Source organism: Dufourea novaeangliae, unplaced genomic scaffold (assembly GCF_001272555.1).
Source record: "Dufourea novaeangliae isolate 0120121106 unplaced genomic scaffold, ASM127255v1 scaffold6, whole genome shotgun sequence".
Taxonomy (NCBI): domain Eukaryota; kingdom Metazoa; phylum Arthropoda; class Insecta; order Hymenoptera; family Halictidae; genus Dufourea; species Dufourea novaeangliae.
Genome location: NW_015373900.1, coordinates 1382593 through 1410122, shown reverse-complemented (window position 1 = coordinate 1410122; position 27530 = coordinate 1382593). Strand labels below are relative to the sequence as shown.

The window sequence follows — 27530 nt, the reverse complement described above, 5'->3', positions numbered from 1 at the left end:
AAATATTTTATATAATACATACATAATATATAATTATACGCGTACGCTATGAACGCATAAACTTTGAAGTCTATATAATCAAGTGCGTGATCGTATAATATATTAAGACGGTAATAGAAACGAAATTATATGAACAAAATTATATTTTCCATTTTTCTAAAAGAGAGGGTACTTTATGGTATTTTAAATTCAAACTGAACTCAACTGTTACTGTCAATGCTTTTGTCCAGTGTAATTATTATTTCGTCTCTACAATTTTCTAGTTCGATAAGATACAAAATAGAAACTATGAAAGAAACATATGTGGATAAAACACATAAAACTGTTAAAGGGTACAAACATTTCTCAGAAAATGTATACACGTCTCAATGGTACTATTGCATTTTCATCGAATCCATTTATTTTCTCTGGGCAATCATTATACTGTTTCATATATTAATATTAATATGGTTATAAAATTATAAGTAATAACGTGTTTTACGAATATTATTAGAGTACCATGCGTGCGAGTATAATCATCGTGCTGGCTTTCGCCACCGGATTGATCGTGGCGACGTCCCAAAACCATAATTATTCGCATTTCGTGAAACATCCTGCGAGACCGCGAGTAATTCGAGGATTCATTCCTGAATTCATGTCCACGGCATATGGTTTCGGGAAAAGGCAAAGCACCGCTGACATTTCCAAAATGAATAAACATGAACGCATTTTATTCACGCTTCTACGGTACTTCCCACAGGGGTGCGTATACTTTCGAATTTTCAACTAGATCGCTAATCATTATTGCCAATAAGGAAAAAAGAATTTGTGTCTATTAGTCATCATTCGACTGCGGATTTTATGCATTTATAGCCTATAGGGCTCTGTGAAATATAATTTAAAAGAAAACTTTCATCGGATCCAACGAGTTTTCTATTTTATTCTGAACTTAACAAGATACTTAAGAGAGAAAATAATTGTCTACTATTATCATAAAAATCCGCAGTCTAGTCATCATAGTTCTTAAAACCACAACTTGCAACATCTTCAATTGTGTTTGTTGTGAATATACAATTAAAAGAATTATATACACATTTCATATTTTAACCATATAAAATATTTTTATTCTTAGAATACCGGTGGAATGGTTACTTCAACAAATGAAAACAAATCCAGCGTTCGCTGCGAAGGTGACACAATTACTACTGGATGGACGTCCAATGATAGATCGTTATAATCCTGAAAGAACAACTTGGCTATCCTAAATGATTTATTCAGTGATCAAATGATGTACACAATTTCTAGCTATACACTAGATAGTTTAATAAATCTGCGATGTTCAAACTATTGCTTTAGTACCGTTAACATATTATCGTTGTTCCTACTAAGTAACAATTATTAGTACTTACGGTTTTTAAGCTTTTACCCTGTCAACCAAATCTGCTCTAAACTCGAAACAAGTATTATCAGATTCTGCTGCAGACCTGATCTTCAGATTTGCTACAGATTTTCTACAGGGTCTGCTACATCGGTTCTGTCAGTAAACTAGCCACAGAAATACAACAGGCCCAGTGACATGATCTGACGTCAGAAATCGAACAGACCTGCTAATATCCTGACAGCAGATTCGCGTCATAAATGCAGTAGATCTGTGAAACTTACTTTATTACAGATTAAATTGATTACACTTTATCTAAATGCATCTGTAAACGATATTTAAGTATTCAAATGATTATTTAATATTAAATTACAAAATTAAATGTATATGTTACCAAATACTAATAATATATGTCGATGATATATTAACTTAACTGTATTGGTGGACAATATAATTAATATAAAAGACCATCGCGACCGAAGATCTCAGCCGGCGAACAAATCACTCTAGTTTTTCGACTCAAAATGCAAAGACTGTGCCGACACTCTGCAAATAATTGATTGTACGTAACAAATACTAACTCTACTTTTGCGAGGACCTAACATTTCCGATGAGGTTCTACTGAATACTGTAGAAAAAAAAGAGGGGGGACGAAATACAATATATTGCACATGTACCAGCCTATCCTTTTTATTTTTATATTCTACCATGTGTTTACCCTGAGAATAATGCCATTCAATACTAAATATGCAAATGTGAATTTATATAACTACGCAAAGGTGTAATAGTTAAAAAATATTCCAGAGTAATTCTCAAATTTTTGAATGTATTATATTCATTACTCATATATACTTGTTATTAATATATTATATTAATGACATTCGTTGTTAGAGCTTAAGCATGCTCGTTCTTTATGTCTAAATCACGTACCAAATTTGATAAATATTCAGAAAATCATTGCAAGTATTAAAGTTTCGTTATTTACTCAAGCTTCGACGAGCATGATAAACTACGCAGCTTCTATATAATTAGACTTACATCCAAAACCGTATACAAATACAAATGCGATGACTTCATAAAGATAACCTCGCAAAATTATTAAAATTGAAACAATTTTGCCACCAAGATGCAGTAAAGTACGAGTATTTATAATTGAAACGTCTGGAAGCATTCTCGTTTCAATTTCCTAACGGTCAAAAAAGCTATATGGAATACTTCAATTATGCGTTTGAATGTGAAATATTTCTCGAAAGAATTCTTGTTTGATTTTAGCACAGTTAATCACAAAGTAGCGATTATGTTTACGATCAAAACAATTAAAATGCAATGATATAGAAATGTACGATGGAGTGTAACATATTTTGTTATAATACATCACCAGAATTCACCAATTTCCCGCTGAATTGCCTCTAATGGGAGAGTCCGCTGTTGTCATCGGTGGCGCGTTCATTCTAGCCGGAATTCTGAAACAGAAAATAAACGTTAATACGAAGTAGTTATACTAAATTAGCAATGATTGAGTCACAACAAAACAATTATTTATTCGGGGAATGTCACCAAAGAATGCAAATTGAACAAAACTGCGTAAATACCAAGTGGTATCAGGAGGAGAATAGAAATCGTGAAACCGGTTCACTTTATCCTACAATACCGAGTTAATTTACGATTATTTACACTGAATTGAATAGATATTAAACGAAAGTAACGATAAAGTGCTAACGAAGATACTAATAGTATAAATAATTTAAAGTGAAAAGTAATAATACTTGTTACCACGAGCGAAATCACTTCACGTCTAATCACTCCGACTTCCCTAATATGAATGACCGTTGGGCCCTGGCCGTACCATCACTACCATCTGGTGTTTGGGTCGTTCAAGGAGGAAGGTCGTTCAAGCCGGCAAAAACAATTCAACACAAACAAACCTGCGTACGCCCAATACATAACGGCGTTAGCTTCCTCACTTTCTCGTGAGCCGTCGCGGAGGGTGGGCGCGCGTCTCATACTCGTCCTTTCTCTTGTTACTAACCCATTGTTTGTTGCAAGCATTCGACAACCATCAATTTATTTACTGTGCATATTGTTGTATCCCCTCTCTTGTTACTAATCCCTTGTATGTTACAGATGTTCGAGAACCATTAGCTTCGATATTTATCTTCTTATGTACTGTGATTCATTTACTGTGATTTATTTACTATGATTTCTATACTGTGATTTATTTACTGTGCATATTATTAATTTATTTATTGTGCATATTGTTGTGTCCCTTCTCTTGTTACTAATCCTTTGTATGTTACAGATGTTCGAGAACCATTGACGTTTGATATTTATTTTCTTATGTACTGTGATTCATTTACTGTGATTTATTTACTGTGCAAATTATGTATTCTATATGTATTGTATAATAAAAAATATTTTTCCAATCAGTTATTACATCGAAAGAAGACATCGATCAACGTCTACATCTTCAAAGCGTGCGTCTACCACTGAATAATCAAATTACAAAACGGTTTCAGTTAGAGAGGGCGTGCAAAATCACTAACGGTGATTTATCAGAGTAATCACCGAATCACGATCACGGTCGTGATTTAACTGCATTTACGACCGTTATTGCATTTTTTTATCTTGAGTGAATTTGCTCACTGCGTTCGTAAGTCCTTGATTTTTAAACAGAAAAACGTATTCAATATGATTTTACGATGAATTACATTACTATTTGTATTTGTAAAAATCATATGATGGATTAAATTTATTAACAAAATTGTTTAAATGTTCAGATTTCAAAGTAACAAATATTGCATCTAAAAAAAATTTAACCAACAATTTATTAATTTTTTCGGCATTAACATCGCCTTATTCTAGATTTTTTAAAAACAATGAAACAAATATAGTTTTAATCAATTTATATATAGTGTAGATAGAACATAAAAATTCTTTGCATAAATGAAATGGAATTTCTGTACTCGTCAATAATATAATTAGTAAATTGAAAATTTTACCTTCCATTGTTTGCTATTACAGTTGTAACATGCAATAATAATATCTTTAATGCTTAAACAATAGAAAACAACATAAAACCACCCAAAATTTCACTTTAAATAAATCTTATTAAAATTTTTTTTACGTTATAATACTTTATTTAGGCTATGATAAAATAAAAGTATTTTATGACATTGGTTATGTTAAAATTACGTTACTTATGTAATTTACACATAACGTAAATAACTTGGTTTCATGGGGATTTACCCATCACTGAGGTATATGCTTCCAATTATAATAACAACTGATTTTATTTATTTACAAAGGGAACAGAGTACCAACCGGTGTAGTGGACAAATTGTATTTCACCAGTTTTTCAGCTGTATTTCTTTCTGGCTTTTAGTCAGCGCACAGACAACGGGTAGGATGAAACAGATTAAATACACAAATGTCTTAGTTCCCTAAATGGTATTTATTTCTGATACATTTCACAGTTTGTGAACTGCCCAAACGACAATCCTGTAGCCATTCCCTCGCAAAGGAGACAGTAAATGTTAACACATTACCGTTCGTATAATATCAGTATTTAGACCTGCTTCGACAATGACGAAGGCCGCATCTAAACAAGATGACTGATTAACATTTCAGTAGCACGGTATTATTAGGTACGTACACGTAGGTAGACTTAATAATGTAACGACGCGTCGTTTCTGGACTGTGTCTGCTTCTTTAAATCCCAGGACATACGAGTAGTGTCTTCTCGTACTCATGCCTTAGAAAATTCATATTTTTCTTCTTTTCTTTATAGTACACATAGTTCTTGACTTCTTTTTAGATGCCTATGTAACGTGCGTTATCGTATCTAGTACAAATAACTATATAATAGTAATAAATACTTATCATCTACTTAACGCTTCTTTAAATGCATGAAGTGTAATAAGTTCAGAGAACAAAGTACATGCTTCTGCCAACTGTTCTTTGCTGAGAATCCGTTTTAGTAATGCATCGACCATTTGTCATTGAGAACTAAAATTGTGTATTGTATTAGATTGTGTATATAGATTACATAATTGTTAAAATTTCTATAGCATGAACGATATGAATTAAGGTGAGGGAAGTAACCAAAGGCTAACAGAATAAAATACGTCAGTCACAGTAGTAGAGAAACTGAATTGCCCAGAAAAACTTTAAGACGCTGATGATTATGAGAAATCAGTTACTTCTTGGGTGTACCTTTAACATTCCACTAAAAATATGCTTTTAGTAATATTAGTATTTCTCTGCATCTTACATGCTTTGATACCAATCACAGGTTTTACTGCATTTAAATGGTCAACAATTACCAATCGGTTAACTTCCATAAATTCTTACTTTTAGAAACATTTAATTTTAAACCTGCAATGCGTACAAGTTTCAAGCAAAGAACAGTGGCCGCTCACAGTTGTCAACGTCATTCTTTAAATATATCTGTATAATATACATACTTAAGACTTTATCGTTATTGTTTATCGTATGCTTAATAGTATAAACATTGATTCTTTCTCTCCCTGCCTCGCGTATTTACTCTATATATACATATATATACACCACCGACATAACCTCTCTAACCCTTCAGGCGTCAACCCAGTTTTGACACTACTGTGAGACGCGGCAAAGACCAAGAGGATAATTATGAACAAATTTAAAGGCAGCTTATCGCTAGATGGATTATATAGTTTTTCATCTCTTTTTTTTTCTTTTCTAATTATAGATTGGCATTACACACAGCGACATTACTTGAAATCAAGGTAGCGCCGAACCCTGTTTTTTTTTCTTTTACGTTTTCCCTGTTAAGAAATGCGTATATCCTCTATAGAACACCTCACGCGATTACAATCCTCGAAACTACAACTCCGATATAAGCCGTATATTTTTATCGCGGTTTAGAAATCGAACGCGTAACAAGTATCACTTTGAATCATCTGCAACTATTTATATCTATTGTAGAGAACGAAAGGCTCTGACCAGGCTCTTCTCAATGATCGTTCACATTTCTCCGAGCATCGATACTGTCGCTGAAAAATGAAAACGATCAGGGACAATTTAATAAACACGATATTCTCCCTGAAGGTTTATCAGAACGTGTACCCCGTGTTACCATCGCGCTTAACAACCTCTCCAGTATGTTCCGAAGTGTTAATACTAATTAGTAATAGTTGTCCTTATAAAAGCTTACTCCGTCACGTTCGAATAAAACATTAAAGCGTTGCGAGCCTAGCCTATAATTATAAGTAGGAAACAACTTTGTTCCGAATACTCTACTTTTTTTATTGTACTCCGTCCACCCATCTGTTTACAGTTACTCGCAACATTGAGCGTGTTAATAATACGAAGCGATCATTTTGTAAGACGGAAGAAGGAATATGAAAATAATTTTTGAAAAACTCAAGTGTTATTCGGATAATAGTTTGTTCATTGACATTCGTAGGGATAAAATAATCGTACTAGTACGTAATACTTCGGAACGGAAAGATACATTTAATTTATTTCTATTACGAGCCGTATACTCAACTTTGCGAATAACTATATATTTTTATTCTGTTTGCTTTTTTTTTTGTTGCAGTATTATATCGCATTGTTTAAATGACTGCCTAATTTCATAATTTCTCTCTTATTCCGAAATGAATTCTATGCCTGATGTAAAGTAGAGTCTCGGAGACAATAGCCGGAGAAAATATTAATTCTATACCGATTTCGACTAGGCAGCAAACACGGCCCTCGATCGACCGTCGATTCACACATCAATATTATCGCAGTTCCCTCGCATTCGAACCCGATCAAACAATACAAACAGAACGCGTGAGTCGACACTCACAATAATATATAATATATTTGGTGAAGTTCCGGAAATTGTTTAAATACAATACAAATGAACAATAAGCCGCATTTCAGTGTCGAAAGTAAAGCCGAATGGCTATAACTTGGATCAAAGTCTATTGGCCCGTTCGTGGTCATTTGCCATTTCCATTTCTCTTGTCTGTTCGTGTAAAAACTATAATTATAGAACAGATTCCATTTCAAATAAATTATTAATTTACAATACACAACGAATACATTTTCATCGCAATAATCGAAGGAAGTTCATTTTCCGTTTTTTTTTAGGGTAGAACGCAGTAATGAATATATACATAACTTACGAAATAATACTTTGTTTCAATTAAAAATCGTTTTAATTATGAATTTACAGAGTTGCATTCTTATTTGAATCGATAATTATTGGTAATTATGCATAAAGAGGGCAACCTCATGTATGAGCTTGATCTTGAGATATGTTGTCAAGGTCATTGTCGTGTGTAATCTTGACGTAGAAAAAATTGGCGGTCACGATCCGTTCAAAAGTTATGAACCGTTAAAGTTTTCGTTTCGTACAATACGAAAGTACGATATAATGCCAATGTATGACAACATATGTCAAGGTCAAGATCATACACGAGGTTGCTCTTTTTATGCATAATTACCTAATTATTTGTTATTCCATGAATAATATTTGATTTATTCGCAATCTCTAGAAATGTCAAATGGATAAGGGTGGATGACCTTCAACCATAAAAACGATTTTGATCCAATTATAGCGACCACAGGCAACGGCGAATAAATTTACAATCACCTTAGAGAAATTACAGTCCCGCAGATTGAGCTAAAACAGCTTCGTTTCTTTTCGTTTGCAAACGTGTCTCTTTGGTCTCGTGTATATATATTTCAAAATGAAATAAAAATTAAATTTTAATTCGCTTCCGGCGCATAATTATTATTGAGTCGCACGCATATAGCTCTAAACTCTTCGTCTTTTCAATTCTTTTTCTTTTTTTAATATTCTCTTCATATACACTTAATGACTAATAAACTTCTAATTTCAATAATTCTATTTCACAATACATATCATTGTGAGACGCGTGTGGTGTGTATGCGTGTGTGTATGTACGTGTAATTATACATGTACTAACAAATAATATGGCATTACAAAAATGTACATACAGTCGTAAGGACGTGATCCTTAATAATCGAGTATGCTAATAATACTATCGGTGTCATGCAATATTTAATGTCACATTCTGTTCCTCACGGAGGTTAAGGACCCATTCCTTTAAACATCCTAGGTTTATCTTTTTAACGTCGTTTACGTCTCCCGATGACGAGAATCCCTACGTGTGTATTACAAATACTTTTCTTTTTTTCTTCTGGAACGCGACTGTGTAGTAGAACTGTAGAGTATAGAACATATACTCAGCATTGGCAGTACGAAAAAGAAGTGTGCGCCAGATACTTTATGATTTGCGACGAATTAGAGGCTGGAACCGTTTCTCTCTTTCATTCTCTTTCTCCCTCTCACACATACACACACACTCATGCACGCACCGCGCTTTCTCTCTATTCTCCCGAATTGTGCACGTTCCCCGAACATAATTCTTACTTCGAACAACGAATACCTCTTCTACCTGGTAGAGGTCTGCAACGGACGAATATATTCGGGTCTGCCCGCCAGTTGCCCGTCGTATTTCACTTTGCCCAAGCTCGCCGAAATCCGGTGTCGGGCCAGCGTGTATACATATACATATATCTAGCGGCTAGATTCTAGCCGCCCATGCCCGCCCAAAGTTATCGCAGCGTGTGACTTCCCACTCGCGCCTGCGCCGTTACCCGTTGGCACTTGTGTCTTTAGCTACTTTATTTCACTTTATGAGAGAACAATGTGGCGTGCATTGTATCGAATTCAAGAAATTATGGATACATGCAAAAATTTGATTTAATTTGAAATAAAGAAACAACAAAAATACTTGTAACATGTTTTGTTTCAAAATATGTAATGTATACAATGTAACAGTAAAACACTACCACAAAAACATCTTTTATATCAAAATTTAATAAAAAGTTGTAATTATTCTTCTTTATTATACAATAGTATCACAGAATATAAGATTGATTTCAATGATATAATTTTAATGTACGTATTGATTAAAATTGCTGTTAAAGTACCTTGAAATATTATTAATAAACAAAAAAAACAAAACAAAAGCAATTGAAGAAATGGTATTTACGTGCATAAAAGTGCATGTAGGAAGAACTGAAGTATACAATGATAAATCAGTTCTCGCGTATGTACGGGCCGAGTGGGTCTTGCGTGGGTTCCACGGGTTGAGCTGGCATAGCACGGATGCGGGCGGGTTTGGGCGGGTTTGTGGCGCGGGCCGGGCCAGTCCGGGTAAAGAAAAAACGGCCGGGTGACGGGCGGGCTCAACCCGCCCGATGCAGATCTCTACTACCTAGTAGAATCGATACTAGCAGCAAGATAAACCAGTATCCGCTGTGTTATCTCTGGATATAAACGCTTTACCGTGATTCCGCGACGAATGAACTGACCCGATTGTATGCATCGCTTGCCCGACTGCAGTGCACGTACAACACAGTGCCACCTAACGTAGAATTTGTTCGTTAATCCGATTTGTAATACTAATAATTTATACTGAAATATATCTTATATCACATTTTTTTTTCAACATCGGCCTTGAAACCGTGAATCGCTCGCCTCCCCAGTTTTTGGATCGCGAAAGTTTCGCAAAGTCTCTCTCTGCCTGTTCCACCCAGAGTTCCAACTCCGAGGAAATCTAACCGTTTAATCAAGGCCATTCAGGGGACAAAGGGCTGCGCCACACCGTGTTATTTACTTCCTGCATTTTTTCGTCTAGTCTGGCTAAAATCCGTATCAACCTCTAGCCAGCCAACATCGAGGCAAGGGACACTGTAAATGAGCAGGTAAATTGTAATCACAGACGAGTAATAAGATAAACCTAAATTTTCATGAGAGTTTGTATCATAATATGTATACTAAAGTAGCGATATTGTAAAAAATTCACGGTATCGTGGCGCCCTCTATGAGAAGAACGGTGAGTCTGCTGGGGGAACTACTCCACACCACGCTGGAGTGGGATTTACCCCTCAATGGCCATCAATAGATTAAATTTTTTAACGTGCATTGTAGCTCCATTTGCATTCTCATTCCTCAAGGATGAATTGCGTGTGTAATTCATCCATCTTACTACCCCTCTCCTATCTCAAGCGGAACATACTCTAAAAGCTCTGATCGATACTTTTATACCCCGTGCACTCGGATGACAGAGTACCAATCCAGAAGGACCAATGTGTTCTCTGACAAAGGTGCCAAGCTGATTGTCATCCGTCTAAGACACTGTTGCACCAGGGCACAGAGCGATTCGCGGTATAATCGCGCTTCAATCGAAGCGGAAAGGCAACCATCCGAACAGTTAAGCCTTTCGTTTTAATGGAATCCAGTTTTAAAAGTGTCCAAGACGAAAGATAGACGTAGATACAAAAGTTTGAGGCCTACAGGTTTTTTATAGGAATGCCGGTCATACGCGGCAAATGGAGCGATTTTCCATGCTTAATCTTTCGGCTTCCGTATCCAACTTCTTCGGCCGAGGCTAGCGACACTCACGGAGCTGGCAGTACTGGATACACTTGCCAATGAGTTCAGGCTTACCGAATGTTAATCTTGTAACATATGTACAAAACTGATTGGGAACATTCCCCTTCGTTCCGGGGCTCGTTCTAACGCGCCCTCCATCCAGTTGTCGTCGTCGGTTTGCTCGTTGGTTACGATGATAACCTCGCCTTCTCGAAAGGACAGCTCGTCCTCGTTGTCGGCCTCGCAGTCGTACAAAGCTCGACAACGTCGTAGTCCGCTCAGGGTCGACAAGGTTGGCTAAAAGGAAATCAACCAAGGCGATGTTAGTATTAGTGAACAGACGTTGTTTGCTTTTCTTTTTTTTAGTTTTTCATGGACGAAGCAAGCACCCTTTTTAACTCCCTTGACGACTAAGGTCGTGTAATGAAATTCCGAGAAATAAATTTCATTTGTAGATCTCTGTTTCCTTCTTTGTATAGTTATTTTGTTTGTATTCATATCAACTTCTACAATATATTCCTGTTCTACCTTTGATGATTATCTTCATTCGACAGTCATTTTTAGACTGGATGTCGTCCGCAATTAAACTGTGTAGATACTTATTTGTACAGTTCTGTATTTACAACTGATATAAAGGGCATATGAAGGACACAGGTTGTGTGCAAGATACAAAGGTAATCGTCAAGGGGTTAAATTGTAAGAGCATTGAGAGTCAACACATATGAAGAATGCTTCCTTAGGTCACAAGGACAGGTAAATTGGAAATTCTAAATGGAAAAAACATAAGGAAGACAGTTTCTTTCCAAGAATGTACGCAGATCATGCACAGTTAAGTAAATATCCTTTAATTTGCTTTGTTTTTATCATTATGGGTACCATGCATAAAAGGAACTATTTTTTTTATAGAGTATAAGACTGTATGAGATGCTAACACATTGCCTTGATAACCTGTTGGTGTAGCTAGCTTGTAATGCCTAAACACTTTTTTCTTTGCAATGTAATATTAGTTTAATTCTCAAGTTAAGAGCCACAATTATAATAAATAACTGTCATTAAATAGGTAATGACAATAGTTGGTATAGATAAGCTTCAGTGAACTCGATTGTTTTCCCATAGTAAATTGATTGAAAAATCACTTCTCGTATTATCCGTATGCAACGTTCTGCAATATTTCTGTTGAAAAACTAGACAGGGACAACTTGTGTATTACTGTTTATTAGATATTACGTAATGTATTCTACTAATTGCTATTTAAGCAACATTAGAATTATCATTTTTATACAAAGCAATGTCTTTTATAAATTGTTTTAGAACATACAAATCTTTTTTCAATATTTTGTATTCAAACAATCTGCTTTAGAACAAGAAGTTTTATTTAAAAAGATTCTTGATTCTTCTAACGTATCTAATTTTGGAAATGTTCAGTTACCAATAGTTATTACACTACTTCATATATAAATAGCACACAGCTTCTGATATTGACATATCTCTAGCTATAAATACTATACGTACTGTTCTTAATAAAGATATTTGGTACTGTCCTCTCAAACCTAATGCTAACACTCTTTGATTACTTCACATTTAGAATTTCCAATAATAGATTCCTCTCGATTATCGTCCAGAACTCGGGTCCGCGCCGGGACAATAATCTTATAGGGAGAAATGCTTCAGATCTTCGTAAATCCGTTTTTTTGACCGAAATCCAAGACTCGGCAATAAAAGCGGAGGGGCAACAAAGTATGCGCTTGACAGGTTCCACGCCCTTTCCCCTCCACAGTGGTGGGGGTAACGACTGGATAATAATCGTGTAGAACAAGCTAGACGATAATCAAGAGGAGTCTGTACATATCAGTTTCATGCCTATTACAAGTATTTCTTAGACTCGATTCTTACATTTAAGCTATTAACACAATGTTTAGTTACAAAGTGGAAAGTAGATGTGGTACAGCTAATTTGAATCATTCCAAAAACAGGCATTTGCTCAAAATAATTCAAAAGAATTAATTATATATCTCATTATTTTGAGAAATGTAATACTTCTAACAATTATTGTTATCTCCATCTTGCTATTTCGTATTTGTTTTAACGAATATTAAGTTGTAGAACCATCTACATCTATGATTTACAAGAATGTAATAATTTATAAGATAATATTGAATACTTTCTCTCGTTTGTGATTTTATCCACTTTGTGAGTTCACGAGGGTAGTTTACATAAGAATAAACAGATAAGGGTTCAGTGCGTTCAAGTGCTATTGTTAAACACCAATTTGGGAGACTCATGCGAGAATTAACTTTCAAAGCACGCATCCTAGCATGGCAGACTTTCTTTAACGTAAATATTGCATCAACAGGTAGGATTAAGTATACAGGAAGCACGAATATTAGTCATTCAGTATTGATTATTATATATGTTCTGTTGTCACACATTCTATATTCATTAAACTTGCATGGTAGAAATCCAGGAAATAATATAACCTTGATCAGAACTGAATAAAACAATCGTTGGAAATCACAATTAAGGACAACAAATCTGGTGGATTAAAGTAAAATGTTACTTTCACAGAACTTATGCTCAAAGCACTGACAATGAGAAAACGATTGTTACGGACAGCACGACTGATCATGCAAAGCATTACCACACTTGAAAAGAATACACAATACTTGCAATATTTTATGTTTCCAATTAATAATCACTGGCTCAACAAGGAAATTTTATTGAAACAATTGTAGAAATGAAAATGTGACAATAGAAAATTTAAGTATTCAAGAATGTAATTTTAGTAAATGCACACACAAGGAAGTTAAAGTACACGTAATTTCTTTGTGTAAATAGAAAAACAAATTCTTCAATTATGTGACAGAACTACAAGGATTAACAAGAGCACATTTTGAAAAGCAAATTTTGTAACTTTCTGTTACTGCATTGTACATATTCTCGAATGTAAGGATTTCTTACAATTCTATCAATTCTGTTACTGTTCTGCTGAAGTATGTTACTTCGATGCTAAAGTACATTTCAAGTGTAGCAAGCTGTAATGTGGGATGGCTGATGTTTACCAGATTCAGATTTGGGAGCAAAGATGAAGGCTCCTCGGCGTAGCTCTCTAGTCTGGACCGGTCCCTTCGCTGTACCAACAATGGTTAATAACAAACCATAAAGCACTGTCTTTGAAATACATGCACGATCTAAATACCGATTCGAACGTTAAGAAAAGTTACAACGTGTTTCCCGAGTTTCTGTCGTGAGAATAGTATTTTCATTTAACATTTAAGTATTTTCATAGTAATCTCTTATATTATTTATTGACTTCCTTTTAAGACGGACAAAAAAGTTCCATACAAAGTAAGTTCTTATTTTCTAACAATGTTGTTTATTACATTGGGAGTATATTTTAATATGGCGTTACTCAATTTTGTAAGAATTATTGACAGTATTAGTTAATGATAATTTGGACATTTGCTCTGGCTTTCTTTTGACATGATACGAATGAATGAATTGTGCAATGTGAATGAAATATGTGCATTATATTATTGCAAGGTTTCGAAAATTTCAGAATGTAATGGAAATATGAAACTCATGGTTAATAAATATGAATGAGTACTATCAAAAGTTACAGGTAATAAACGTGATCAATAATGATATGCAAGGTACCACTGTCTATGAAAAAAAAGAATCGAACGGAAGCAATTATTAACTACTGCAAGGGGAACGCGTGTGGAGGTTAACATTTTGTGTTAGTTAAATTTTCTTAAATTAGTAAATATGTTAAATGAGCAATGACGATTTGAATGGATGTATATACATACACATATGGTGTTAAAGGAGATGTTAGAAATCTATCGGCATTGATACGATTGCGCCAAATAAAATACAAATAAAACATCATTCGCTTTAGCGTGAAATAATGATATTTTAGTAGGATTGCATTACATATCCGAAAATAATATTTAAAAATAAACGAAAACAACACACAGGAGTATTCCTCGATTTCCTTTTTCAATATTTCCTGATTTGTTCGTCGAGAGGAGGATCACTTTTTTCACGTATAAAAATATGTCAAATAAATCTGTAACTTACACGTAAGATTTACAACTTACTTTGCGCGGAGGAGGAACAGGATTACCCAAGCCGTGATCGGAACACATGGAACTCAACGACTCGCTGCTACGGCCGTTACTCAATCTGGAGGAATTGATGCCAGATGGCGCTGGCGGTGGAGGATTCCTCGGTCGTTGAAGCGTCGAGCTGTTCACTTTGTCCGCGCCTGACGACAAACGAAACGCGATAAGTTTCGGAAAGGAAACGTAGTTGAAGGATTTGGTACGGTTACCCGAGCCAGTCGACAGTTTGTCGAGAAGTTCGCATAAACATTCCAACGCACCGTGTCCCGTTGAAGAATCTCCACTGGGCGATCTTTTATGATGCTGACTGTTTAATGTATTTAACGCATGTGGTAGAGTATGTAAAGAATGCCCGGCTAAGATCGGTTCGCTGGTTGTACGGCTATGCGTTGACGCTGCTAAGGACGCGGACGAAGGTAGTGTACCATAATGAGAAGAAGGTATACCACCTGTACTTCCAACCGGTGGTGGTGGTGGCGGAGCTACACGTTTCTTCAGTGATCCATGGATATTAATCGAAATATCCGGTGCCATGGGCGCGGGTACTGAAACAAAACAAAAAATATGAACGGCATTTAGAACGTGTATCTTCTAAGAAACAAAATATAGAACAGAGTATCGCTATTCTGATATCAATTCGTTATCAAATCAACTGTTCCACACATCAGTGTTACCCTGTATAGGAAAGAATCGCTAAGAAGCTTATGCGTGATCAAGATGAACGAATCAGATTATGGATCGTTTTACAGTGATGTATGAAAGCGAACTTTCGTAGAAGATGAAATATTCAAAACGGTACTCTGAACTTAATACAGTAAATTAATTTAACAAATAGCAAGCCATACCAGCAACAGGTTTCCTTGCTTGCGGCGGCGGTGGCGGAGGCATTTGTTGCCTATTCGTCGAGGAACTTGGTGAAGAACCGCTTTGCAAGCTGTCGCAAGTACTACTTCGACTGCGAAGCGTCACTGGCGAGTCTCCTGATCCGGGACCTCCACCGCTACCACCGCCACCTACGTAAGATGGTGGCCTACTGCGGGATTTCTTCTCTGGTGTTAAACATCCATTCTACAAAGGAAACGATGAAAACATAGAGAAATTGTTTTAAAGAAACTGAATGGTTATTTCTCCTGTATCATCATACCCGGTCCTCTATTATCGTCTCGTCGTCGGAGAAGTCGGTAGAACCTTCATCGTGTGAAAGATTCCAGTCAATATTAACGTTGTCGAACAACGTTTTCTGTCTTTGTAGAGCGTGACTCAGCTGAACACAAACATTTTTAATTATTCTTCGTCGATTATATTGCACGATATTGACCCAACGTAAGTTACATGACAACAATATTTTTAATGTTTTACCAGTTCTTTGCAGGTATGGTGTCCCATTTCTTGCGCAATGTCAAGAGGCGTTTTATCCTGTTTGTTTCGATGCGTGGGATCGGCGCCTGCGCGTAACAATAGCTTCATTGCTTCTGCTCTGTCGTGCCTAGCGCACAGATGCAACGCCGTTTCACCATCGACGGTGGTTCTGTCTATACCACCCGACGACATATTTTGCACTAGAAAATCGACAATATGCAAGCTATTCCCCATTTCCCGCAAAATGGCTAAATGCAGTGCCGTTTCACCCAGATCCTGTAACAAAGCAATAATTCTTATATGGATTCTTCTCGAATGAGAACAGTATAATTTGTTGCACGTTTAGTGGTAGTTGAAAATAACATCCTTACCGATGTGGGCAACGGCGCGGCCAGGTCCACGTTTTCAGCGAAAACTTGCAGAAGTTGTTGCAAGTCACGATTGTTTACAGCATGCTCCAAATCAGACAGAAGATCTCGTTCATCCGCGCACGTGTCCATTACGTATCTTTTGTCCACATACTTGGCCCTTATGAAGTCGTATCTTTCTTCCCTGTACAGAAAGAAATAGGTTAGAATGCAATATATAACCAAGTATCATCAATCTGTATCGATCGGAGATAGGCCCTGAAAGCTTCAGATATTCTTATTGCGTAAATTAAGTTAGTTAAAAGTAAACCTATGCGCTTACATCGTCGACGTTGGTGTCGGTTTATGAATCTGATGTAACGTTGCCTCCATCACTTCATTGAACGCGTGGTTGGTCATGTGCCGTGCGAGAAGTAGTTGCGCTGTACCCACGTTATCTAATGTTAGGGACTGTATTCTGGATATGTGTACGCCTAAGTCTCGATGGATACCGCTGCATTCTATGCACACGATTATACCAAAATTTGTGGACAACCATGTGGCATCTGAAAATGGCCATAACGATCACCTTTACATACGTATCCATAGAAAACAATTATTACCTGTTTTAACTATAATATATTAGTGCCTGGGAAAAAAAAGTACTACATCCTTATGTTTTTGGTCATTTTTTCCGATAATCCGCGACAGTACAGAGAGTGGAATATGGCATTTGACAAAGATAAAAAGAGATACATCCGACACAGTACTAAACCTTTGTCCCTCGAAACGTATTTTCATAAGAATTACCATTTTGCGACGAGCAATCACAACACTGATCATTTCCTGGTAGCCTCATGACACATCGGATCACGGCCTGTTGTAGTTCGACTAAACTTGGATTCCCGGTACCAGCCTCCGCTTTGCCGCTGGCATCGAATGCACGAAGCAAAGCACGTTCTTTGCAGTTGACCAGAACAGACATCCATGCTCGTTGATCCGTCTCGTCTTCCGCTTGAAAGTGATACGTTCTGTTGTCTGAAACAGAACAAGCTTGATTACATCCTGGTATCGGATTTAACATTCAAGATCTTCACTACGCGACGTTCGAGTTACATTTACGGCGGGTTAATATGCTGTAGTTTAGCAATAATATGGGTAGTAACATTTAAATATATCACATTGTGGCCAATGTATTTAACTGTACATACACACACTTTACACACTCTCGAAGTACTTCGAGCAGTATCTGTTAATGATGCTTTGGTAATAATAGGATTGTGGACTTCACGCATTAATAATAGCACACGCGATTGTTTAAAATTTAGCATAACAAACGGCTTATTAAAGTTCAACGAGGTTTTCACGTTATTTAGGATTTCATCGCTCTAGTTCTTAATTGTTCCATCTCCACTAGTTTTTAAACTGAGAAAACTGAGTTTACTATTATAGAAGCAGGAAAGTAGTGAAATAATCAAACACAGTATAACATCATCTACTGCAGCGTTTCTCAACCTTTTAGTATTTGAGGCCCAACTTTCCATCAGTTTCATTCGCGCCCCCTTCCAATGATTTTTTTTAGCCTTAATATTTTTGAAATAGTATAAATAGTTTCTTTTTCGAATTTTTTGTCTTTTTCATGTCTTCGCCCCCCTCCTTGTTATTTTGCGCGCCCCACTGACTGAGAATCACTGACCTACTGAAACATAAATTTTTAATTGTTGTTAGTATTTGGAAATACAACCATTAAACAAAATTTTTTCAAAGTTTCGGTGTTTGGACTTAAAAGAATATTTATTGTTTTCTCGGTTGAATTTTTTTTATATTATGATTGTGAATTTGTATTCTTCGGACCAATGAGACGTACGTAGATTGATTGACTCAATTTTGTTGAAAAATGGAGTTACAGTTAAGAACTCGGGCGACGATTAATACGCATCCACCGGATTTGAACTTACAGCTAATGAGATCAAAGCCCCTCTTATCGTCCGGCACTAGCTTGATTTGACAGGTTAATAAATTCACTCTCGTCGGTGGTTTATTTTCGTCCGCGTGACAAATATCGAGATAACCCTCCGCTTGTACGGCACACCTCCTTTTCTGCCACACCCTCCTCATTTTTCCCTCGCTCTTCTTCAACAGATGCCCGGACCGTGTGACGCCGTGCTGCTTGTCCCCTTGGAGTTGGTGAAGTGAATACCCTGTATTCGCGTTTACATTTAACTGGAAATCATACGGTCTTGAATACTCATTGGGCAAGTTACTATGGGGTAAATTCGAAATCCAATTTCTCCAAATTTTACCTCTTTGTCGCAGCCAGAGCTCCTCAGGAGATTCCTTAATTCTGTTAATCGCCTCCGTTCCTCGTCCTGGGTTTGCCTAATCTTCTGTAATTTCACGCTGAGGTCCGCCACGTAGGAACCGAAGTGTTCGATGGTCTTTAGGCCGTCTTGAAAGTAACTAAGGTAATCGAGAGCACAACTTGAGTAAATTCAGTGCGAAAGGAAGAACAAATGATGAAACACAAATGTCTGATATTTTGAGGTTATTCCCATATAGACAATTTTCTCTCTATCTATATCTAGAACTCTCTTAGCTTTATCACCGTATTTTTCTTATAAATTTGAATTTGTTCATGTGCCAACTTTTTTGGTAGGTCTAGTGAATTCAAAATTGAATAACAAACATTTTTTAAACAAAACTTTTCTTAACAATATATCATCCAAAGAGTCTACTGAGTTAAACTGTGTAATCTGATATTTCTTTTACTCCTACACGAAAATTCAGGACTGAAAGGGTTAAAGTACTTTTTTTCTTAGTACGATACATTCCAAAAATAGGCATACACGATGAATGATACGTATCAAAAATATATATAAATCCGAAGTCGCTCAATTTGCAACTTGTGATTTTTGAAAAAACAATTTATCTCGCAATTTTAGATAACAAAAGTCGGCTGAATTGCGATAAATCTCGCCCAATCTGACAATACTGGCTACAAAAATATTCATCAATGTGACTAGTGGCGTGAGCATACCAAGTGTTCTCATCTACAATATAGTATTCCATTCGTCTTACTTCGTTTGCGCATGGTAATATTCGACTAGATGCTGAAGCAGTTCAATGCCTTTCTTCGTTTTGATTTCGTTCACCTTGATCAGATACTGTAACAGAGAAACGGATATAGGAGTCAGGCTGTCAGCAATCATCGGGGTGAATAGAGGAACACTGATTCGTTCCAGGGACGATTAAGGGGGTATTCCACTGAAGTCAGTTAAAAAAATCGATTTTCTTTTTCTTGCATTTTCTTACAGCTTGAGGTCCTGAAAATGTGTTCCTCAAGCATTACGGCGAATTTTATAAAATTGTCATACCAATAGAAGAATAAAGAACGACGCGTACACTGTGCGCCCATACCACATGCAAACTTTAAACGCGTTTTTCTCAAAACTGTGTTTTGGAAACTATGATTGCCACGATATCTCAAATTCTACTCGATCGATCGGACCCATTTTGTGCACACATCTTCAGCAGATGTGTCTCGCTATCGTCCCTACCGGAATTAAGCCAAAATATTTTTCTTTTCTCATTTTACAGTCCGAAAAGGACGAAAAAATATCGCAAAAATTTATATACTTAATTTTCAAATTGTAACCATTTAAAAAATTTTTCATATTTCTTCAGTTTCTTTATTTCAGATAAACAGAACACGGTGAAAATCATGGCGACTAATCGAGCAGTCTTTGTCGAGGTGGTTGACCTTCATGGGCTGCATCGCCATATTTAATATTCAACCCTAATTCGCATTTACAGTTTAAGATATAATAAATATACAAGAGAAAGGTTCAACATGAAAATCTTTCATTAGGCCCTTAAAAAAAGTTCCTGAAAAAAATGTTTAAAATCGCATGTCACAGTAGAATACCACCTTCTAAATGGGGTTAGGTGGGCGAGGGCCTCACCTCGCACATTTGCAATTGAAACAATCGTCTCTCTTTTTCCATCTCATCGGCGATCTCGGCCGGCGTCACTTCCGTCCGAATGAGGCCAGCCTCTTTCGCATGTTGCTTCTTCTCCTTCTCGATTTTCGCGTACTTCGCCTCGTAGTCCTTCCACGCTTTCTCGAACGGTCGTTTCAGGTCCCCTTTAACACCTCTCAGGTCACCCTTGAGCACCGAGTCCAGCGGGAACATCACGATGTTATTTATATTCTGCATCTGTGCTCGCAAAAAAAAAACAAAGAGGGTAAACAACACACATGATTAATCGGACGTGATCCTCGATTTGGAAGAACAAAAAAAAAAGCACACAAAACCGTTCAATATTAATGTGAATGATGGTACAATCGCTGATGATTTTTCTCGAGTTGCATACATCCTAAAAAGTTCTTAGAAGTGTACATGAGAGAGGGAGGGGGGGGGGCAATGACTCTAAGTGATTTGAAACTCGAATTATCTACTAAAGTATGGACTTCTTGCAACAAAGTTGTAGAAACATTTGAATGAAAAAGATTTCGATAAGATGTATTTTACATACTGGAAAATATTTTCTCTCGACTCAGGTATGTATGTGTGTCTTTTTAAGTCACTTATTTTGTTAACACTGATACGATCATTGAGCCTCTTTTGGGCGAAACCACACTTTATATTTTAACACGTGTTTTCGTATTTTCCTGTATATCTTGAGAACTATAGTAGATATCGAGAAATTGTCCGAATGAAAGTTTAATGGCTTCGTATGCTCTATAAAACCGTACAATTGTAAGGAATCTACGCGTTCCGCGTCGGATCGACGGTCACAGGAACCGCGCGTATCGCGATCGGATAAGGTGTCACCAAAGAACGAGTCGGCGCGTGACTTTGTCGAGCCGCCAGCTTCGATGAATCTTGCGTTTCAGCGTCGATTAAAGACTGAAGCCGTCCTAAACGCAATAGCCGATAGTCACCAGGCGAATTCGGCGGCATTATATGTAAGTGTGTGTGTGTATGTGTGTGCTCTGAGAACATAGATATAAAGAATGAATGCGAGGACACGAGGCAGTCAGTCTCGATCCGTCGAATACAGGAGAATAAACGATTTCAATATTTAAGACGTGTCCGATTCTTTTCCCCGCTCGACATCCTCCACAATGTAATTGTTAAAATTTTGTTTAAATAAATAAACAAATTTTTAACAATTTTATTACACGGCTTTATAGAGTATGAAAAGAAATGAAATTTTTATTTTGAATAATATTTTCATAGCTACTGTAGTTTTCAAGATATACAGGAAAATAGAAAAACATACATTAAGGGGTGATTTCACCCTGAAAAACCGAATATATGCGAAAATGAAAAATTGCTCGATGCTTCTAACGAGATCCCTTACAAACCTGCGGAGTTTAAAACAAAAATCGGAATTTTCGGGATACCAAAGTTCCAGAAATATCTGTAGCCACTGGAAGAACGGAGGAAAAGGTTAGAACGTGAAAAAAGTTGTAACCTAGTACAGTGTGACACGTGTATTCGAGATTTTTGTACTGTTTATCTAAGTAAGTTTTTTAATAATAAATAATTAGGATATAATCTGTGTTATATAACTCCCCCAGTTCTCCAAATCCCACACACACTCCTAGCTCGCTATGACAAGAGGATATTGATTCTGTTGATTCTATTAACACTAGAATTACTACCAGCAGTGAATGCATATTAAATTAAATTGTCTAACAGAGAATAACTTATTAATTTATATAATACATAATACAATCTATCGTAATAAAGTATCATATAAAAAGTTTCATAAATTAGAAACCAACATAAATTCCAGCAAAAGTACTATTATAACTTCAATAATCGTAAAATAAGAAACCTGCAATCCGTCATTTTGAAGGGTTTTGCTAGTTCTAGTGGTAAATTTCTCTTCTCGAGAGCAGTGCTTTGTTCAACGAACGATTTTATAAGAAATGTTTCGTGCACACACCAGAGTCTTCATTAGAGCGCTCAATTCTTTTGTGACGACCGCAAACTTCAAGAAAGCAGCCCCGATATCCGGTTCCTGTTCTTTGAGCGCCGCATCGCCGAGCCTCTCCAACGCCCTCCCAAGGTACACCTCGTTGTCGACGTGAGCTGTTGCAGAAAAGAATGGGTTCATTGAACAAAAAAAAAAAGAAGAACCGTTTGCTATAACTTAATTCATCATTTTATGTAATTTAACAGATTGTTATGATTTTGTTTTATTTAAAAAAACACAAAATGTCCACTCAACGATCACTTAACTTTGCTCTTATTTTAGGTACAAAATTGCCTGAAATAGAAAATACTCTCTTACTGTTTATTAAACTTGGTTTTATCGTTCTCTGGAAAACAAATAATAAATCTAAATTTTTTGTTCTTTTATTTATAGCCTCAAATACTAAAATTTCCGTTTACAGTAAACTTTTACTACAATATGCTTGTGTCCGAGGCGATTTCAAGTCAAAATATTAAAGTTTGTAATTACATAATTAATTCATTTTTACACATTACTTGCAGTATTTAACACCGGTTTTTCAAATTTAAAAACCGATTTTCCAATTTTACGAATTCATCCAAAAACTCGGGTTTTTAAAAACCGACAAACCCTTAGTCAATGCACGGTGTTTGCGGAATGGGCCTCATTGGTTACGAAAAGGGGCCAACAGAGAGTAAAAGGTGAAAATAAGGGCGACTTTCCAGCCTCTCTCCTTTTCTTACTCACCGTTTCCAGAGTTGTGAATGGCTTTGATCGCTTTCTTCAGCTTCGTCAGGCCGTCCCTGTCGAAGTCCAGCGTCTGCAACAATTAGAGATGGTGTGTAAAATCACTAACAGTCCATTTATCACAGTGATCGTGATATTTTTTTTATATCTCGAGTGAATTTGCTCACTGTGATCGTAATTATTAATCGTTAAAAAGAAAAAGCAATATAAATTGAAAATTAATAACATTACTATCTGCGTTTTTAAAAATCAGTAGAAAAAAAATCATAAAAAAACGATTTGCTATAATTATAGAATATATTATAGGTTATGTAACATATAGATTAGAGTTTATAATTATTAACTCATTCATTATTGTTCATTGTTTCGCATTATTCCTTCGCTTTACGCGATGTAACTCGGATTTTTGATGTCGTTAATACAAAATATACATGTTATGTGTACTTAGAAAGATGGATTGGTTTGGTTAGTCTAGATATTTTTAGGGCCACCTTGCGTCGCAAATCTTTGTGCCCCAAGTTGAATATTGTAAGAATATCTCTGAAACTAAGTATGCTTGTACAAATAATATCTAATAATCAATATCTACATACATATTTATTTATTATGTATATTATACATTACGTATATTGTATATAGTTTATCCATATGTTTGTTTATGTTTTATATTAAACATTTACATAAATATTTAAAGTATAGTATTGTATTTTATTTTCTCTCAAGGTATGAACAACTTTTGTGTTAGGTATCAAGGTTAGGAAAATATAATTCGATACAAGTAGATATCGATAATTTTTGTTTCGATACCGAGTAAGTATCGATACCTTCACACAATACCAGCAATAAGTAAAAGTATCGATACTTTGACAGTATCGATTTAACCCTATTCACGAGTAGCAGTTTACGCTATCTCAAGTGGCAACGGTCGAACGAGAAAGAAAGTTTAAATCACCCGCGCGCGCACACACCACACACGTGCTGTGGCGCGATCGTTTCCTTTCAAACACTTCATGCGGCAAACCGAGCAGAAAATCCATAGACGTATATGTATGTCCTGGACCCCAAAGCCAAAGTGTATTAGGTCACATTTTTCTAATTTTACAGGAGAGAAAATCAAAGGTGGAAAAACTTTGTGTAGCTGTTGGAATTGTTCGGTAAAGCTGCGTCTACACTATATAGCATAACATGTTATATAGCAAAGTTATGAAACTTGTTAGACGAACAGAAAGAAAAATGTTACATAACATTTTTCGTGTTAAGCTACGTTTACACTATATGTAACAAAATAGTGTTGTATAACAAATTGTTATATAACTTTGCTATATAATACGTTTTAAAACTTGTTACAAGATTATACCTTCTGGAAAAGTCTGTAACAAGTTTGTATAACATTCCGCAACACGTTATTCAACAATGACGTCTTCCTTGAAGGATAACATATAACTTGCTATATGTATAATACGAAAAATGTTATGTAACATTTTCCTTTCTGTTTCTCTAATAAGTTTTACAACATTTTTATATAACGTGCCATGCTATTATAGTGTACACGCAGCTTTATGTAGCAGGTTACGCGTTATCCATGAAGTGTGATGCCATTATTAGTAATGATACACGAAATGTTGTGCAGACTAGTTACAGACAGTTGTCCAAACGGTATAATCTTGTAAGAAGTTATAAAAACATGTTGTATTACAAAGTTGTATAACAATGTATTATATCACATTGTTTTGCTATATAGTGCAGACGCAGCTTAAGAATTGGACGAGAAATAATTACGCTACCTTCGAACTATCGAATGGACTTAAGACAAGTCTCGATATACATATAGAAGTAATGAACATATTGGCATTAAAGGTACGGTTTCACATAACAGTAAAAGTCATGGTTTTTGTTAGCCGTGACGCTGTATCACACAGGTCTGGATTAAGATTTCTTGTGGCCCAGGGCTATTAAACATTCGAGGGCTCCCTTGGTAGAAAAATGGGAAACAATTTTTAATTATTTCAAAATGGAAACAGTAAACAAAATTTCATTTAATTATTTTTTAACATAAACGGTAGGCTTAGATCGGTGCCCCCTTTGAAGGTTCGGTCCGGGACTATAGCCCTCCTCCCCCCGCCCCTAGTCGTCACCAGAATTCGGCGCTGATATCACAATGTAAATCACTGTCACGACAACGCGACATCTAGTTCAACAGACTACCGATATTGAAATTTTCGTCAGTATCATAATTTTTATACGGTCGTTTCATTGTGTATCGCCACAATGCGTCGAGGACGTGCGCGTGCGCAGGCACAATGCTTCAGGTCCGACCACGGCTATTAGAACGCAAGAAGGAAAAGCAACAAAACGATGACGAGGAGGAACAAGAGGAGGAGGAACGGAAAGGAAAGGAATTCCCGTGCAGAACGAAGAAACGATACGCACGTTTTATCGGATCATGCTCCGCCGAGCGGAAGATACGAATATCTTCGTTCGTTCGCGGGAGAGCGCTTCGGTCTTTCCTTATCGGCCGATTTTTGCGTTCTGCGCGCCGCGCTTTCACGATTTTCAATAAACCCAAGACGGAGGGGGAAAGAAGAGGAGATACATACACACACACACCTGGTAAAAGTATATGGGAATTCTTGTCGATCCTCCTGTCTGAGCGGCGAATAGCTACAATTAAATCTCCTTTTTCACGAGTATACGTATTACACCTGGGCAATCCGCGGCGAACCAAACAGATTCCACAGCTTATCCTGCTACTAGAAATATTGAGCCTGCGTGAACTCTTAGGTCCGTTTAACTAACGAGGTGTGATTTCACACAAGGGGATACAGGGTGTCCCAAAAATTATGGGACAAGCTGCAACATGAAGAATCTTCCTCGTGTAAATACAAAGCGAGAAGTCCTTTACCGTTTTCTAATCCGGAACTCCATTTCCGAGATATTCACATTTGAACGAACACCAATCAGCTGAGCGGTCGGCCATACCTAACCAGCGCGTGACCCAGCTGACTGGACTCGGTTTCTTGACTGTATCTGCGCGTATGAGTGACCGACAGCTCAGCTGATTAGAGTTTGCTCAACTGCGAATATTTCGGAAACGAAGCTCCGGATTACAAAACGGTAAAGGACTTTTCGATTTGTCGTTGCACGAGGAATATACGTGTTGCGGTTTGTCCCATTATTTTGGGATACACTGTATTAACAAGGAAAGAAACCCACGAGGGTTCTGTAATATTATATGTGTACTATAACTTCCACGCAGTGCCGTTCCAAAAGCGATTTCCATATCCGTGCCTTCCCCTTGTATGGTCTGTCGTCCAGCTGGGGACGGTATACGCAATGTGATGGAGCGATGTTTGTTTACGCGCGCGTGACAGTACATGTGAATGGAAAGTGTCCCGTGCGGCAATATATCAAGAGTCAATTGTATTAATTAATTCGACAGCTGTGTGTGTGCCTCGACCGTCAGTAATTCGAAAAGGAGACTTCTTTTGATTCTTTCGATTATACAGTATGTAACAAAAGTGTTGTACCTCTTGAAATGGGTCACTCGTTTAATGATTTGAAACAAGTTTTTCCTTAGCAAAAATGTTATCCGAGGCTTTGTTAACGAGATATTAACGAAAAACTCTGACCAATTAGAGCTTCGCCGGCAGACTCGCGCTCTGATTGGTGGGGGTTTTTTGTTAATATCTCGTTAATAAAGCCTCGGATAACATTTTTGCTAGGAGAAATTTGTTCCAAATCACTACACGAGTAATCCATTTCAGGGACCTACAACACTTTTGTTACACCCTGTATATCGTGATGAATCTCGAGGGACCAAGAGACGGAACCGGATCCGTCAGTTACAAAACGGGCGACGCTCCGCCGCCAATGTGAATGGGGGAAATTCCGGAATGAACGGTCTACCGTATCAGCGTAACGTGCTCAACGACACATCGCGATAACGATCTCGATACGATCACCTGCCCGGAAAAGAATAGTAAGCAAGTACCACCCTCGCCGGTAACAATACGCGCGGTCCTTCTTTCGCGACGCCATTGAACACCAGACTGATCCAGAAAGCTCACTTCTCGCTGCGTCGATAGTTGTTCACAGTCGGACCATTTTGTTTATGATTGAACCGCGGTCCTTTACACGATCGTTTCTCTATAACGAATTATTACAAACAGAATTGCAGTTTTAACTTCTTC

At 36.8% G+C, this 27530-nt stretch overlaps 2 protein-coding genes across 4 annotated transcripts in view; one reads left to right on the top strand and one right to left on the bottom strand.

Annotated features, from left to right (window-relative positions):
- The first annotated feature begins 499 nt into the window (after nucleotides 1-499).
- LOC107193431 (allatotropin-like) lies at nucleotides 500-1244 on the top strand. The gene is made up of 2 exons (XM_015582873.1): nucleotides 500-741; nucleotides 1112-1244. The coding sequence occupies exons 1-2, from the start codon at nucleotides 500-502 to the stop codon at nucleotides 1242-1244; spliced, it is 375 nt and encodes a 124-aa protein (XP_015438359.1).
- A 9474-nt stretch (nucleotides 1245-10718) lies between these two features.
- Nucleotides 10719-27530, bottom strand: part of LOC107193618 (arf-GAP with SH3 domain, ANK repeat and PH domain-containing protein 1) — a 38779-nt gene continuing 21967 nt past the window's right edge. The window contains exons 2-17 of one of the 3 annotated variants that reach the window (XM_015583098.1): nucleotides 23341-23413; nucleotides 22585-22730; nucleotides 20589-20843; nucleotides 19705-19790; nucleotides 18930-19086; nucleotides 18585-18849; nucleotides 17437-17664; nucleotides 16970-17192; nucleotides 16651-16831; nucleotides 16280-16555; nucleotides 16065-16184; nucleotides 15766-15988; nucleotides 15181-15465; nucleotides 14897-15063; nucleotides 13856-13924; nucleotides 10719-11093 (exon numbers count right to left, since the gene is read on the bottom strand). In XM_015583098.1, the coding sequence (XP_015438584.1) occupies nucleotides 10878-11093; nucleotides 13856-13924; nucleotides 14897-15063; nucleotides 15181-15465; nucleotides 15766-15988; nucleotides 16065-16184; nucleotides 16280-16555; nucleotides 16651-16831; nucleotides 16970-17192; nucleotides 17437-17664; nucleotides 18585-18849; nucleotides 18930-19086; nucleotides 19705-19790; nucleotides 20589-20843; nucleotides 22585-22730; nucleotides 23341-23413 (2970 nt within the window). In that variant the 3' untranslated portion in view covers nucleotides 10719-10877. The remainder of the gene's footprint in view (nucleotides 11094-13855; nucleotides 13925-14896; nucleotides 15064-15180; nucleotides 15466-15765; nucleotides 15989-16064; nucleotides 16185-16279; nucleotides 16556-16650; nucleotides 16832-16969; nucleotides 17193-17436; nucleotides 17665-18584; nucleotides 18850-18929; nucleotides 19087-19704; nucleotides 19791-20588; nucleotides 20844-22584; nucleotides 22731-23340; nucleotides 23414-27530) is intronic. The other 2 variants (XM_015583101.1, XM_015583099.1) reach the window with 2 other exon arrangements.

Coding starts and splice junctions, on each gene's coding strand:
- LOC107193431 (XM_015582873.1), top strand. CDS start 500: ATGCGTGCGAGTATAATCATCGTGCTGGCTTTCGCCACCGGATTGATC. Junction 742..1,111: donor CTACGGTACTTCCCACAGGG/GTGCGTATACTT, acceptor TTTTATTCTTAG/AATACCGGTGGAATGGTTAC.